Source organism: Macaca thibetana, chromosome 2, assembly GCF_024542745.1.
Source record: "Macaca thibetana thibetana isolate TM-01 chromosome 2, ASM2454274v1, whole genome shotgun sequence".
NCBI lineage: Eukaryota > Metazoa > Chordata > Mammalia > Primates > Cercopithecidae > Macaca > Macaca thibetana.
The window spans coordinates 59,626,050-59,640,859 of NC_065579.1; the positions used below are offsets into that span (position 1 = coordinate 59,626,050).

At 34.7% G+C, this 14,810-nt stretch overlaps 2 protein-coding genes and 1 pseudogene across 10 annotated transcripts in view; 2 read left to right on the plus strand and 1 right to left on the minus strand.

Annotated features, from left to right (window-relative positions):
* The window catches only part of SSR3 (signal sequence receptor subunit 3), a 425,362-nt gene extending 422,119 nt beyond the window's left edge, over window positions 1–3,243 (minus strand). Inside the window, exon 1 of the mRNA XM_050779893.1 lies at window positions 3,240–3,243. The gene's annotated coding sequence lies outside the window, so the exon portion shown is untranslated. The remainder of the gene's footprint in view (window positions 1–3,239) is intronic.
* Window positions 1–14,810, plus strand: part of LEKR1 (leucine, glutamate and lysine rich 1) — a 226,126-nt gene that overhangs the window by 147,464 nt on the left and 63,852 nt on the right. For all 9 annotated transcript variants that reach the window (XM_050779849.1, XM_050779854.1, XM_050779855.1 and 6 more), the window contains one exon: window positions 12,074–12,155. In XM_050779849.1, coding sequence (XP_050635806.1) covers window positions 12,074–12,155 — 82 coding nt within the window. The remainder of the gene's footprint in view (window positions 1–12,073; window positions 12,156–14,810) is intronic.
* Window positions 9,781–11,929, plus strand: LOC126948295 (Krueppel-like factor 3; annotated as a pseudogene).

Sequence of the window (14,810 nt, forward strand, 5' to 3'; positions counted from 1 at the left end):
GAGATAAAATTCACAAATTACAAAATTCACCCACTTTAAGTATACAATTCAGTGGTTTTTGGAATATTTGCAGAGTTGTGTGACCATCAATATAGCCAAATTTTAGGAGATTTCTTTCACACCAAAAAGAAACTTTGTGGCCCATCAACAGCCACTCCCCTTATACTCCTGCCCCTTTCCAACAATCCTTAACTCAGTTTCTGTCTGTATAGAGCTACCTATTCTGGACATTTTATACAAATAGAACCACATAATATGTGGTCTTTTGTGTGTGGTGTCTTTCACTTAGGATAATGTTTGTGAGTTTCATCCATGTTGTAGCATGTGTAAGTACTGCATTCCTTAATTAGTAGCTTGTTTAGTAGCTTGTGACTCAAGTCACAAAATGAATGTGACATCAATTAGGATGTAAAAATGTTATATGCAAAATAATTTTATTAAATTATTTGTGCTATTTACTATACCGAACAGCTTACTAAAATAAAAAAGTCAAAAGTTTTTTCACTTGGAATAAATTTGAAAGTTGGTAAAATAAATTTAAGGAAGAATATTAAAAATAAGCTGAATGCTGAAGTGACTTATTTGAACTCTGTCTTCCAATATTTGTGACTGCTGACAAAAAGTAAAGGACATTTTATTCTAGCAGGTGGAAGGAAAATCATTGGAAATCAGTTGGAAAAAATATTGAACTGGGATCCAAACACTTCTGCTTTCTGGTACTGTTTAAGCCTTTTATAGGCCCTTAGAATAAGTTATTAATTTCTTTGACTCAGTTACTTCATCTGTAAAGTGGGAATATGCTAGCTTTTCTTACCTACCGTAATACATTAGAATAGGCAAGATAAAATGTAGGATTACCTAAAGGACTATATATTCAAATATATTTTAAAGTGACTTTCCTGGTGTGATAGCAAACCAAATGATTATATTTTGTATAAAAGCATTCACATTTCTTTAAATACTACTTTAATTTCAGAAGAAAACTATACATTTTAATATCTCTTTGCCCAAAGGTCTACTCACCTCGACTTGTTTATTTTCTAGTCAGCCTTGATTAGCTGTAACAGTAGTTTGCCTGCTCTTAGAAAAGGTTACTGAAGAAAGGAGTGCCTATATTTAATTCAGGAGTCATCTGTTTGTATGGCAGATAGAGAAGTCTATGAACGCAGATCCACTAGGACCTTACTTGCAAGGTCTGATTTTCAGAGAGCGCTCACTATGGGGACTTGACCAGCTTTTACGATTCCTTTTGAACCATTGAACTTTAGTTGGAATAATGTGACCTTGGCTTCAAATAAAAAGGGAAAGTGCTGATTTTGCAAACAGAAAACCAAGGAAATTTGTTATTATTTTTAGTTGTATTAAATCCAACAGCCCTTAAAAGAGACCAACTTGATAATTGATGACTGTGGGCTGCTTCTGTGCCCAAAAGTAGATGGACAAAAAGTTTAGCCTGATCTCTAGACAAATTGCAAGCCAGATAGTATTAACTAAAATTCTAAGAAATCTTTTTTAGAACCTGATCACCATGGAAATGTGAGTCTAATAAAGGGATCTCCTGTAGAAGCCTTTGATCTTTGATCACTGGAGTCATCTAAGATTATCTTTGTTTTCTTGCCTTTTCATTTGCTCCCAACATTGAGCTTTCATCTAAAGATTACCAGTGTTTTATATATCATCTCCATTTTATTAATGTTTGAATCGTAGAGGAATTTTCTATAATGATCATAGGCATCTACTCCGTATAATGGATGTCATTCCTCTGAGACTCCTTTCTCTCCTTTGAGACAGCTATAATTCTGGTTCAATCTCTGGTCATTTTTCATTTTTGCCATTGCAACCTTCTCTCCTTGTTCTTTACCTCCAACATCATTTTCTTATTCTAAGGCTAGATTTTAGCCCTATCACTTTATTTGCCTTTTCTTTAACTGTGCCGTAGGACCTTGGGAATAAATTTTAGACCTCATTTTTTAAATTCTATGGGTTCTGATCTTTGCCTGATTTCCTAAATTCACCTCTCTCAGATAGTTTTCCCCTTTCATTCTTTCTCCCATTATATATACTTGTAGCCTGAGATGTCTATATCATCCCATCCCAATATTAAGTCTCCTCCTGCTCATTCAGATACCAGTTTCCAATTTATTTAGTCATTCAGCAATATTTATTAGGCATCTGTCATATGATTAACACTAGGCTTGATCAGGAACAACTATGATAAATGTTCTGTCTTCTCTGTCATACATGGCTTCTATACTAAGCATGGTTCATCCTCAGGGAAACCTCAGCTAAGCAGTGAATAGAAAGGAGCTTTAATCTGCCCCTTCCCTAACACCTACATGGGCACACCCTCCCTACACACACAGACACTCTTTTACACATGGACTCACCCAGGCACAGAACATACCTGCTGCTCATGGACATTTACAGATCATCCACATTATGGGCTGACAGCATGAATAATAGTGACACTGTCTAAACGAGGAATTAATGATCTCTCCCCATACTCCCACCCTGTGGTCCAATGTCTCTTACCTCTTGGCAGCATCTCTAACATCTCTCTCCCACTAGCTAATCACTGGTACTATTTTAACATCATTAAAATAATAATTCCTATGAGTTCAGGTAGATTTCCTACTATAATCTAAATAGCAGCTGACATTCACATACCACTTGAAATATGTCAGCCATAGGTACCCCCTTACTATCACCCTCCTGGGTTAAGCACTTTTATTATCTCCAGTTTACAAATGAAATTACTAAGGCCTAGAGGAATTCAGTCATTTGCCGAGGGCTACACAACTACTAATCAGCAGAACTGGGACCTGATTCCAGAACTTTACTGCCAGATTTCCACTGCCTAGGAGCACCAAAGCATATACATTGTTATCATTAATATATGCTTCAGAGTGACCTACTGTATCAGGCCACTTCCAGCCTGCCTGATAGTAAACATAAGCTTTTATGTGGGGAAGGCAGAGAGGTCTAGAGGAAAGTGGACACCTGATGATGGCTTACAAGATGAGTTATAAGATGGGTATGAGTATGTTTAGTATTAGGCTGCTTCAATATGATGGTTTTTTTGTTTTCCCTTACCAAAATAAGTCATGTTCACTATTGATTAGGAAATTCCAACTTTCAGATAGAATTATAAACATTTGATGTGGATCCTTCTAGACTTTATTTTTTGAATATATATTTTTATAAAATTGGGATAAAAGAGTTTTATTATCCCTACCCTTCCCCCCCCATTCTCTCTGTTATGAAATCTTTCCAAGTCAAAAATATTCAAAGTATTCTGTTGTTTGGATTAATCATGATTTATTTGATCTTACCCTATTATTAGATAGTTGTTCTCACTCTTTTTATTAAAATATTACAATAAACATCGTCATAATTAAATTTTTACATATCTCTGGGTATTGCCTTAGAATTCCTTTAGTCATAAAACTGTAAAACATGTTTGTGTTGTTTTGTTGCTTTTTACTTTTATATTATGTAATTGTGCTGTAGAATTAATTCTTAAGACTGCAATTAGTTCAGAGTAGTTTTGTAGCATGAAAAGACTCTTTAGAAGATAAGGAGAAAACTCCTTGTCTTTTGCCTATTTTACTGCCATCCTAGCACAGAGAAAAAGTGTGCAGAAAGAAGAGTCCATACTCTGGGTGTCTAAAGATACACTCCATTGCCTTCAGTTTTGCACAGAATTAGCCCTGCATACAGGAATCTCTGTAAGCATGATCTCTGATTATGAAATACACTGATTCATTAAAAGAAGTTGATGTTTATGTAGTTATGTAACACTATTGGAAAATGTCCTAAATATTATTAGATCTAAACTTCTCTTTTATTTATTAATTTACTTTATTATTAACCCTACGTCTTTTCTTCTTTATTCCCTAAATGTTTTCAGCTAATATTCTGTTGATTTCATTGTAGGTCCGTGTCCCTTCCTACTTTGTTTACTCTAGGCTGTCCATATCCATTTTGTGGTCTTGAAAAATCTTGTTATAACTTATAAATACGTGTGATTGTGTGATTTTATGCAAAATTTGAAACAACAAAATACTGCTTTAAAACATTCAGAAAAGTTTCTAAATCCATCAGTATTATTCCTATGTTATAGGTAAAGTATTATATTCATTTTGCCAGTCTAGAGTGGTTAAATAATATAATCATGATAAACATACATACACACACACACACAAACTAGAATTTTAAAATTCCTTTCTTATCCTTTCATAATTTATCATATTTTATAAGTCCCTATAAATTATAATTATCTTCATGTTATATTGGGTTGTTTTAATGTTCAGATAAAAAAATACAGTAGAAACTTAGAAGCATTTTTTGCATGAACAATTCTGAAGTAAAAGTGTTGGTCGTTAATATTAGAATGTAATTCATTTATAAATTTTAAACATTCTGATTATCTCCTTAGCTCGATTTAATCCCCTCTCCCCTTCTGTCCCTACACACAGCAAAATAATTTTCTGATTTTAATGTAACTACATCTGTATTGAATTGCATCTTTTTTTTTTTTTTTTTTTTTTTTTTTTTTTTTTTTTTTTTTTTTTTTTTTTTGTTGAGACGGAGTCTTGCTCTGTCGCCCGGGCTGGAGTGCAGTGGCCGGATCTCAGCTCACTGCAAGCTCCGCCTCTCGGGTTTACGCCATTCTCCTGCCTCAGCCTCCCGTGTAGCTGGGACTACAGGCGCCAGCCACCTCGCCCGGCTAATTTTTTGTATTTTTAGTAGAGACGGGGTTTCACCATGTTAGCCAGGATGGTCTTGATCTCCTGACCTCGTGATCCGCCCGTCTCGGCCTCCCAAAGTGCTAGGATTACAGGCTTGAGCCACCGCGCCCGGCCGAATTGCATCTTTTAAATTATATATCCACATCTATTCTAGCATCTGATTTATAAAATCTCCATATACTATTTTAGTCCCTTCTGGGATAATGCAGGAAATGTTAAATGTACTTCAAGAATACTTGTTTCAAAATAGATGTAAATTAAACCTCTAAAATATAAACCCTAAAATGAAATGAATTATCTAACTGGCTGTATTACCACTTGAACTTTGAAAAATGTTTGCTAAAGTTAAAATATGTTAATTTGATATTGACATAGTTAAGTACTTATTAAAGAATTTCTTCTATTATTGGTATATATTTTTGCATGTGCAAAGGTTTACTATGAATGCTCATTATAAAATTTTAAATGAGATATTACTTTTGTAAAGGGCTCATCAAACTGTCATATGATAATATATGTATAAATTATATCTAATGCAGCAGACTGATTTTGTTTATTCAGGTCAGTTATATTTTATTAGAAATCTCACAATTTCAATCATGTAATTAACTAACCTAACTAAATAAATAATTTAAAATAGTGAAAAAATAAAACAGATAAATAAAATAGTTTAAATAGTGAAAAAATAAAAGATTTTAGTTTAAATGAGTTATTAATTTGTTATTTAAAAGACTAATTTATCATTCACCAAGGCCAAATGAGGCACTTGATTGTAATTTATATAGGGACAAATATATCTTAATGATATTTATACACTGAATCTAAGCAGATAAAATAATATTGTATTTTAATAATAAAATAATTTAAATAAAATAATTTAAACTTAATTTAAATAATTTAAACAGTGAATAAAATAATTTAAAATAGTGAAAAATAAAATAATTTAAAATAGTGAAGAAATAAAGCACTTTAGTTTAAATGAGTTATTAATTTGTTATTTAAAAGATTAATTTATCATTCGCCAAGGCCAAATGAGGCACTTATTATTTATATAAGGACAAATAAATATATCTTAATTATATTTGTACACTGAATCTAACTAATATGAAACCTAGCTACATAGAGTAGGTGTTTAATAAGTGTCTATTGAAATAAAATAACAAATAAGAAAGTTACATTTTAATGCCAAGACACATACCAGATAGTATCAATGAAAACTGCAGAACTGTTTTTGTTTCATGTACTGTATTTTAATCTTAGGCACTTAATTCTAAACATGTTTGCTGACACTCTTATTTCTAAAGTCTGCAAAGTTTTATTCATTCTTTCAATGATTATTTTTTAAGCAACTTCCATATCTCAAGCACTATGACTATAACAGATAAGGTTCCTGTTCTTGTGAAACTTACATTCTAGTAAGTTTACACTGAAAGGATTCAATGAGTGTAAAGCACTTAGGATATAGTACCTGGTATATAGTAAGTATTCCATATTTATTAGCTGTGATGATGATGATGATGGAAGACACCCATATATAGATGCTATTCGAAGCCACGAAACTAGATGAGATTATCTTGGGAGATAATGCAGGTAGAGAAAAGGGCTAGGGACTGAGCTCCTTGTGCTTCCCAGCATTTAGAGTGAACCTAAGAATAAGAATAATCAATAGAAACTGAGAAGATAGCCAGAGCATTGCCAACAGAGAGAAAATAACTGGGTCACATGCTGCATAATGTTTGAATTTGATAAGAATAGAGAATTAAATTTTGAAATTGCCAATATAGAGCGTCATTCATCACCTTGAAAAGAGCTGTTTCTGTGGAGGAGTGAAAAAGAAAGCTCAATTGGAATGGATAGAAAAGAGACTGAGGAAAAGGTAAATCATAAAAGGGGAGTCATGAATGGCCAAGAAGTATAAGGTGAGGTGCTCAGCTCCAATAGGAAGCAGAGAACTGCAAGTTAAGCCAAAAACACTACTTTGTATTCTTCAGATTGGCAAAAATTAGAAAAATAGCTGTTTCTAATGAATATTAGCTGCTTCTAATGAATGTTATAAAGCAGGAGCCTTTATTCAGTGAGGTAGGAATGTAAGGTAGCGCCTCCATTTTGGGAACCATTTGGCAGTATTTATGTGTATGCCCATGATCTCATACTTGTACCTAATACTGCCCTGGAGACATACTGCAGACAAACTGTCCTATAAGTACACAAGAAGTTGGGTAAAAAACTTTCATTGCAGGATTATTTGTGGTGACAAGGTTTCAGGTAACCTAGGTTCTATCACTATGGGACTGGTTAAGTAAAATGTGGTATGTGCACATGATGAAATATTATATAGCAGTCAGAGCAGAATGAATCATATCTACATGTAACTACATGGATAGGTCTGAAAAAACATAATGTTGACTAAAAAGAATAAGAGTTAAAATGAGACTTGTAGTTTAACCTGATTTGTGTAATTTTTAAAACACCTTCAAAACAGATAATGTTTTCACATGTAAGATGCAGGTTAGAAGGTAGACATTAAATTCACAAGCATAAATGCTGTCTAGAATGGATCATTCCCAAATGAAACTAAACATCTCAGTTTCACCCATATTAAAAACAAAACAAAACAGACAACCCTCCTTGTTACCGTGTTCACCTCCAGCTGCAATTCAGTTTTTCTGCTCCCTCTTCATGGAGTCAAATGGGTTGTCTTTAATTGCTGTTTCAAACTTTATCTCCCCACCACCCTCCAAAAAGCTTTCTTGCCCTTTTTTGTTTGTTTTCTTTTGTACTTTGGGCACATAAAACAGAGTCGATTAGACTCTGTAGTACAAAACATGCTATCATCCTTGAACCATGCCAGCAACGCCCCTCTCTAATTAATATACCTATAAATTTTTTTAACAGAAAAATAGAATAATACAACATGTGTGTGTACCTATCATCCATATTTAACAAGTTTTAACATTTTGCCATAGTTGCACTATAGATTGTTAAAGAAGGAAAAGACAATTAACATTTCCATTTTTACTCCTCCCCATACAAAGATAGCTACTGGTGACACCAGGTCCAAGTGCAAAAACAACATGTCCTCAAGGTAAGAAGTGATGAGATTCAGGGCAGAAGTGGAAGAGTAGCCTTAATGCCACCACCAGTGATAATAGCTAACATGTGTGTGTTACTCCCAATGTACCTGCAACGATTCCCCTTCTTTCCATATATTAAGTGATTTAATTCTCACAACAGTCCTGTATGATAGTGACTATTTTACAGATAATGAAACTGGAGTGCCTAAAGTCATACAGTTAACAAGAAGCAGAGCCAGGATTTGAAATTAAGCAGTCTGGCACTCTAAAGAGCTCATGCATGACACCTTTAAACTATCCTGTCGCAACCAGTGTTGAGTTCTTGTTTTTTCTTGTCTTCAATTACCTCTAAAACAAAAAAGTACAGCCTTCTATTTTACATTAAAAAAAAAAATTTCCCTGTTCTCTGGGTGCCAGTTCATCTGCCTGCTTGTTCTTCCATTATGCTACTTTAACTTGAAATCATTTTCCTCCATATAGCACTTTGAACCAGATTTTTGAATGTTTTGTATTTTCTTTATCCAGTAAGTTTTAAGTTTGAAATATCTTTCCACTATATAGGTTTTAGTTATTGTTTTCTCAAACATTATACTAACTTAATATGTCCTCCAAGTGACTATAAAGTTACATGTCAGCCTATAAAATAGCTAATTATGAATGCCTTTTATGTTTGTGGTTTCTAGAATCCTTTAGGAATAGCAGGATTCTCTTAAATGACTGATTATCCCAAATCTGATGCCTGTGTAATGCTATCCAGCAAACAGCTGGCTTCATATGAAGAGAGGCTAAGAACTCTTTTTGTCTTGTTCATTTAAAATCATTTACTTCTTATTTAATATCTGCAAAGAACACAGTCACATCATAGTAGAATTTGCTGTTGTAAATTTTGGATTGTTTCCATGGGTTCTGCCTTACATCTGCATGGTGTTTAAAGCCAAGACTTCCTTTATTTTTGTGGGCATTTAGGGCCTTGTGCCTCACAATCCAATGTCATGTTGAGTGACAGAAAATTAAAGTCGAATTTCTTTATAGAGAAGGACTGGGCAGAACAATAACTTACTCAACAACTCCTTGCCTCAGAAACTGAAGGAGCTGTTTTGTGCAGGTGGCTTAATCTCTCTGCAGCTTATCCTGTGTTTCTTTATTTATTAAGGACAGGAACTGGGCACTCTGCTTCTAAAAACAAAAGGACCAGACTAGTCTACAGGAACCTATAGTGAACTAGTAGAATGTATATTTCATTCCGAACAGCAAAGCTTTGAATTAGCTGCCATTTTTACTGTCTATTATTCTACTAATTCTCAGGTAATTGAAAATTAACTGCATAAAATCCACATATCAAGTACCAGTTCTTTGAAGTTCATTTTAAGATAAGTCTTCCTTTTAATTTATAACTGCATTTAGAAGTAATAACATAAAATTTATCATATGGGCTCAGACCTATGCTTCATCTAGTTTAGGATCATATCCTGACAAAAGCACCAGGGGCCATTTAATAGTAAGGTGTGATTGTTCTCTCTGATGAAATCTTCTCATAGAATCAGTCACAGTAACACCATAATTGTATTAATATTTTTATTAACTGTAATATATATTTAAGCTTTCTAAAACTAAAATCTAAACCACCTTTTGGAGTTAGAAATTCTACCAGTTTACTACATATTTCATTCTTAAGTAATTCTTTTCATTTGTCTTAAGTATACCTCTTTAAGGATTCTGGGAATATGGTAATAGATTTGTAGCCACACTTACCACACTTTTATGGACAAGTATCATATTCTCTTGCAGCTTTTATATTTCAAGAGTTTATATTTCAAGTGTGAGAGAGATAAGAACTTTGGGATCAGGAAGACCTGAGTTTGAATTGTGGGATTTAACTAGCTGAGTGACCTTCATAAGTTAATTACTCTGATCCTTAGAGTTTTCTTAGTAGTTGTGACTCTACATGAAATTATATGAAATCAATAAAACCTAACAAGTATGGGTCATCTACTCTACACTATTACCTAATACGTTTTTTCAGACCTGGGAAGGCTTGTTGCACGGAATACAGATGGAACCAGTAGACCTCACAGTAAACAAGTGGAGTTCATCCCGTTTGGCTGGGAATTCTTCCTCTCTGAAGTTCCCATCCTTGAACTGGAGAGGCTCTCCAGGGCTGAGCATGCCTTCTTCTAGCCCATAATGAAAAATACTCACTCCCTTCTCTGGGCATGCAGCCTTTGGCGTGCCACTGTCCATGCCACCAGTGATGGCAGCTGCCTTCTCCTGGCACAGAATACAGAGCCTGGGGATCCTGCCTGGTGGTGGTACGGTCTGCCCCTTTATGTACATGAGTTACCTCCAGCAGCCTCTCATTGTTTCCTTGTTGGAGGAAATGGAAAATTCAAATAGTAGCATGCAAGTACCTGTAATTGAATCATATAAGAAGCCTATACCACAGGAAAAAAAAAAAAATTGAACCTGTTATCAAACCACAGAGGACAGATTATTATCCTGAAGAAATGTCACCCCCCTTAATGAACTCAGTGCCCACCCACAAGCATTGTTGCAAGAAAATCTCCCTTAGGTCATAGTGCAGCCTGGGAAGAGACCTTTACTGGTGGAATCCGTGGATAACTCAAAGGAAGCAAAGGATACACAGATGTGATTATGACATATGCAACAAAGTATACACTAAAAGTTTCCACTTGAAATCATACAGAAGAGCACACAAATGTACATGGGATGGATGCATATGGAAGTTTGCTCTGTCTGATAAACAAGACATTTCTGAAAACATACTGGAGTCAAATCTTTTTAGTGCCTGGACTGTAACCACAGCTTCTGTTCTGACCCTCTTGCCTTCCATAGGAAACGCCATATGCTAGTCTGAATGCCTTTGTCTCCCACCTCAACGTGACTCCCTACTCACCTGGCTCTTTCTCTATCCTCCCACCATTATCTAACACATTTTTTACATGTACATTTTAATTTTGATTCAGCTGGTCTGATCCTCTGAATTTATATCATCCAAAACTTCCATATGGTCAGTAGCAGATACTCTCTAATCCTCCCTCTCTTTACCATGGGTGACCTAAAAAATGAGAACTTTCTTTTAGGGATGCTAAGCAAACTCTTCTCAGAGATAGATATATTTAATGTAATAAGAACAAGAAAACATGTAAACTAAAAAACAAAAATTAATGTATGTAAAAGCACTGGATAAACAAAGGTTTATACAAATGTCTGGTAAACACTAATTAAAACTTTCGTTTAGGGTGAACTTATTTTCTAATTTAAGGAACTAACTCTTTTTAAAATAAAGTTAAGAATGCAGATTTATATAGTTTTATGTATTTGTATGGATGCATAAAGATTTTAAAGTTTACTATTGAAATATGTCACTGAAACACCTGAACAGATGGAACATAGAAATTTTACAACTCCAGTGTTTTGAACATTTTTTTTCTGAAGAAACAAACCAGTCTATCAGTTTGTTTTACATTATAACTTACTCTCAAAAAGCGTACCAGCAAGGGCTGTCACTGGGGCTGGGGTTCAGATCACAGTTTCCACGCACAGGACAATGGAAGGACTCAGATAATTCAAGCCATTTGTTTTTTCTGCTATAGTTTCAGTTCTGCATTCACACACTTGTTAGACGGGGCTGCTTGAATAATCATCCTCAAATACTGCTTGCATTCCCCAGTTAAAGACTCTATGGAAGCCAGTTTCCTGCTTGTATTCTCTTGGTTTTGAAAGTCACTAAAATGCCTTTTAGATGCTACCCAGAGTTAACACGTTCTTTACTGTGAGCCTGGCACATGATTTGTCTGTTTTAGTTCTAGCAGGAAGACTCAGCCATGCTTCTCAGTTCCAGACCACAAAAGTGAGCTCAGGCAATCAAGTGTTTTAGAAACAAGACACATGATCAGAAAGTCTTATGTTTGTCAGCTACATATATTTCATTTGAAAACTTTAGTTAAATTTAGCCTATTAGCTGTTTGAAAATCAGCATGGTGGTGGGGGCAGAAAGAGGCCAACAAATTGGGCCTGTCAAAACCCACTAAGTCTGTGGGGTGTTAGGATGGGGAGGGCTGAGTAGTCAATGACAAGTTGCATATGGACATACAGGCAAAGTGGAGTAAGCAGCTGCCTTATTCTTCAGGAGCTGACTAGCAACATTAAAAGAATATGGTTTACACTATGAAAATATCTGGACACTTAAAATGTACTAATCAGATGAAATACATTGTGTCATTTCAGATTTGCAATGTCTAGTAGAGGCACTTGGAGTAAAACTTCAGAAGGCAGTGACAGAGATGGACAACTATAAAGAAATGCTTATGTAAGATGAAGAACATTAAACAACTTGTAAGATAACAGTGCTCTGTAGATGTGTCACAAAATGGCAGGAATTAGAAATGACAAGAATTATAAAGACCATGGTGTGTTCTCTGTGATTCTTTTGGCAGTGATTTACTTGTGTGGGTAATAGTTTACTGCTGCTTTTCTTGCCCACTTTGCTGGCCTAGATTATATATTGAAGAACCTGTAAAATATTTTTAAATATATGGAGGATTTCTTTCAGTAAGAAACTTACCTATCCATATATAAAAGTTTTCCCTGATAGTTCAAATGCAGTAACTTAATGTGAAACAGTCTTTGAACTTTTTTCTTATCTTTGTTTCTTTATTATCTCTCCACAAGAAACAATATTGAAGTTGTATCTCAAAATTACTAATTTTAGCTTCAAAGAGAGAGTTGAGTAGCTTTGAAATGCTGAAGTACTTATGCTTGATATAAGTGAGAAAGAAATATTGGAAAACACATGATAAGAAAATGATGTAAAATCAAGAACACTATTTCTTTTAAAAATTAATTTTAAGCCTGGGCAACACGGTGAAACTTTGTCTCCACAAAAAAATACAAAAATTATCCAAATGTGTTGGCACACACCTGTAGTCCCAGCTACTCGGGAGGCTGAGGTGGGAAGATCACCTAAGCCTGGAAAGTTGAGGCTACAGTGAACCATGATCATGCCACTGCACTCCAGCCTGGGTGACAGAGTGAGACCCTGTCTCAAAATGAATAAATAAATAAGTAAAAATTACTTTCATTTCAGAAATTTCAAAAATTATAGCATAAACATAGTATATCTATAATTATAATACTAAAATAGTATGTATATAATCTTTGAAAAGTAAGCAGATTCTTTTACTTTATGATATATGTGATTTTCAGTTCCTATATTTTAGAAGGATGAACGTCATAAAAATATAAATATTTAGAATGCTTAGCAACCCAGTGTTTGTGTTGACCATGAACTACTCCTAAAAACAATGTGTTTAATAAAATACTGAACACAAGAAGGAACAAATTCCAAAAATGCCCTATCAAATTAATGTATACTTGGATTATTTGTAACAAAATAGTTTCTGAAAAGGAAGGAAAATAAAATATTCATACTTTATAACACTGTGGTTAATAGTACAGTAAGTACAGTAGTTCAGCTGTCTGTGTAGATGGCTGGGGTTGAAGGAATTGGTGGATGGGGTTCCTTAGAAGACCCACTAGGCCCAGGAAGTAACCTTTTGGGAGATTTTTTTAAATCATGAAAAAGAAACAAGGTGATGGTTGCTAGAAAAAAAAATCGTTGTGGCTTTCCCTCTGGTAACATCAAGGAGGGGTTTGGCCATGTGAATGTCTCTTGTGGAGAGCAGTCTAGTCAGGCCCCAGCCACTGTGTGATGATTGCTTCTTGGAGCTCAAGAAGTGAAGAGGGCACAGTTTAGGCATAGGGAGATGGTGCTAGCACACAACTAAACTAAGAGGGAATTTGTTGTCATACCAAGACTCAGCATATAAAGTGAAGGAAGCTAAACATAGAAATGAGCATAGTGAAGAAAAGGAATAAACTTACTGGTAGTGACATGAATTGATATTTTACAGAAAAAGTTTGCACAGAATTCTTTGTATATTCATGTTCTGCATGATGACATTTTGGTCAGTGACAGACCATGTATACAATGATGGTCCTATAAGATTATAATACCATATATTTACTGTACCTTTTCTATGGTCAGATATGTTTAGATATGCAAATACTTACCATTGTGTTACAATTACCTACACTATTCAATACATTAGCATTCTATATAGGTTTGTAGCCTAGGAACAATAGGCTGTATCATATAGCCTATGTGTGTAGTAGGTTATACCATCTTGGTTTGTGTACACTCAAGGATGTTCACACAATGACAAAATTGCATAATGATACATTTCTTGGAATGTATCCCTTTTGTAAAGCAATGACTGACTGTGCATGGAGCCTGCCCATTTAATATTAACACATGCTTTGTGGTATTTTCTGTTTATTATAATTTTAACATAATTTGTGCTGAGAAATCGTGAGAGTCAGGGTAGATTGGAGATGGAGGGAGAAATACACCCCTAAAGTCCATCAAACTAATTATCTGTAGGAAGTTGCTGTATAATTGCAGAAATGCTGATGATGTTTTTATCAGTTTATAAAACTGATGTTTCCTACACATACAAGACGTTCTTAAAAATTAAAAAATGGACATAATGCCCATTTTTAGAAATGCAAATTAGGAAAGATAGAGCCACTTAAATGGCTCCAAGTGCTGGAGACCTTTCTCTATGCTACCTGTCTCTAGCTCTTCCATCTATATTCTATCTACTCTCCTTCACTGCTAGTATTAAGTTGGGGAGGGTGGGCATTTAGGATCAAAGCCTGGGACTGCCGAAGCCTCAGGTTGCTCAGAGGTCAGGAGATCAAGCTAGAGTCAAATTTGTGGCTTGGCCATTTTTGTAATAAGTTTGAAGTCAAAACATTTCATTCAAAAAATTTGACATATTAATACAATTTGTTAGTAAATTCAAGATTTCCTGTGTACACTCAAACCTCTTTGGACTTCCAGAAATTGGAATATGCTATGAAATCAGGTTTCTTCAATTTTTAATCCTCATTTTTTCTGGGG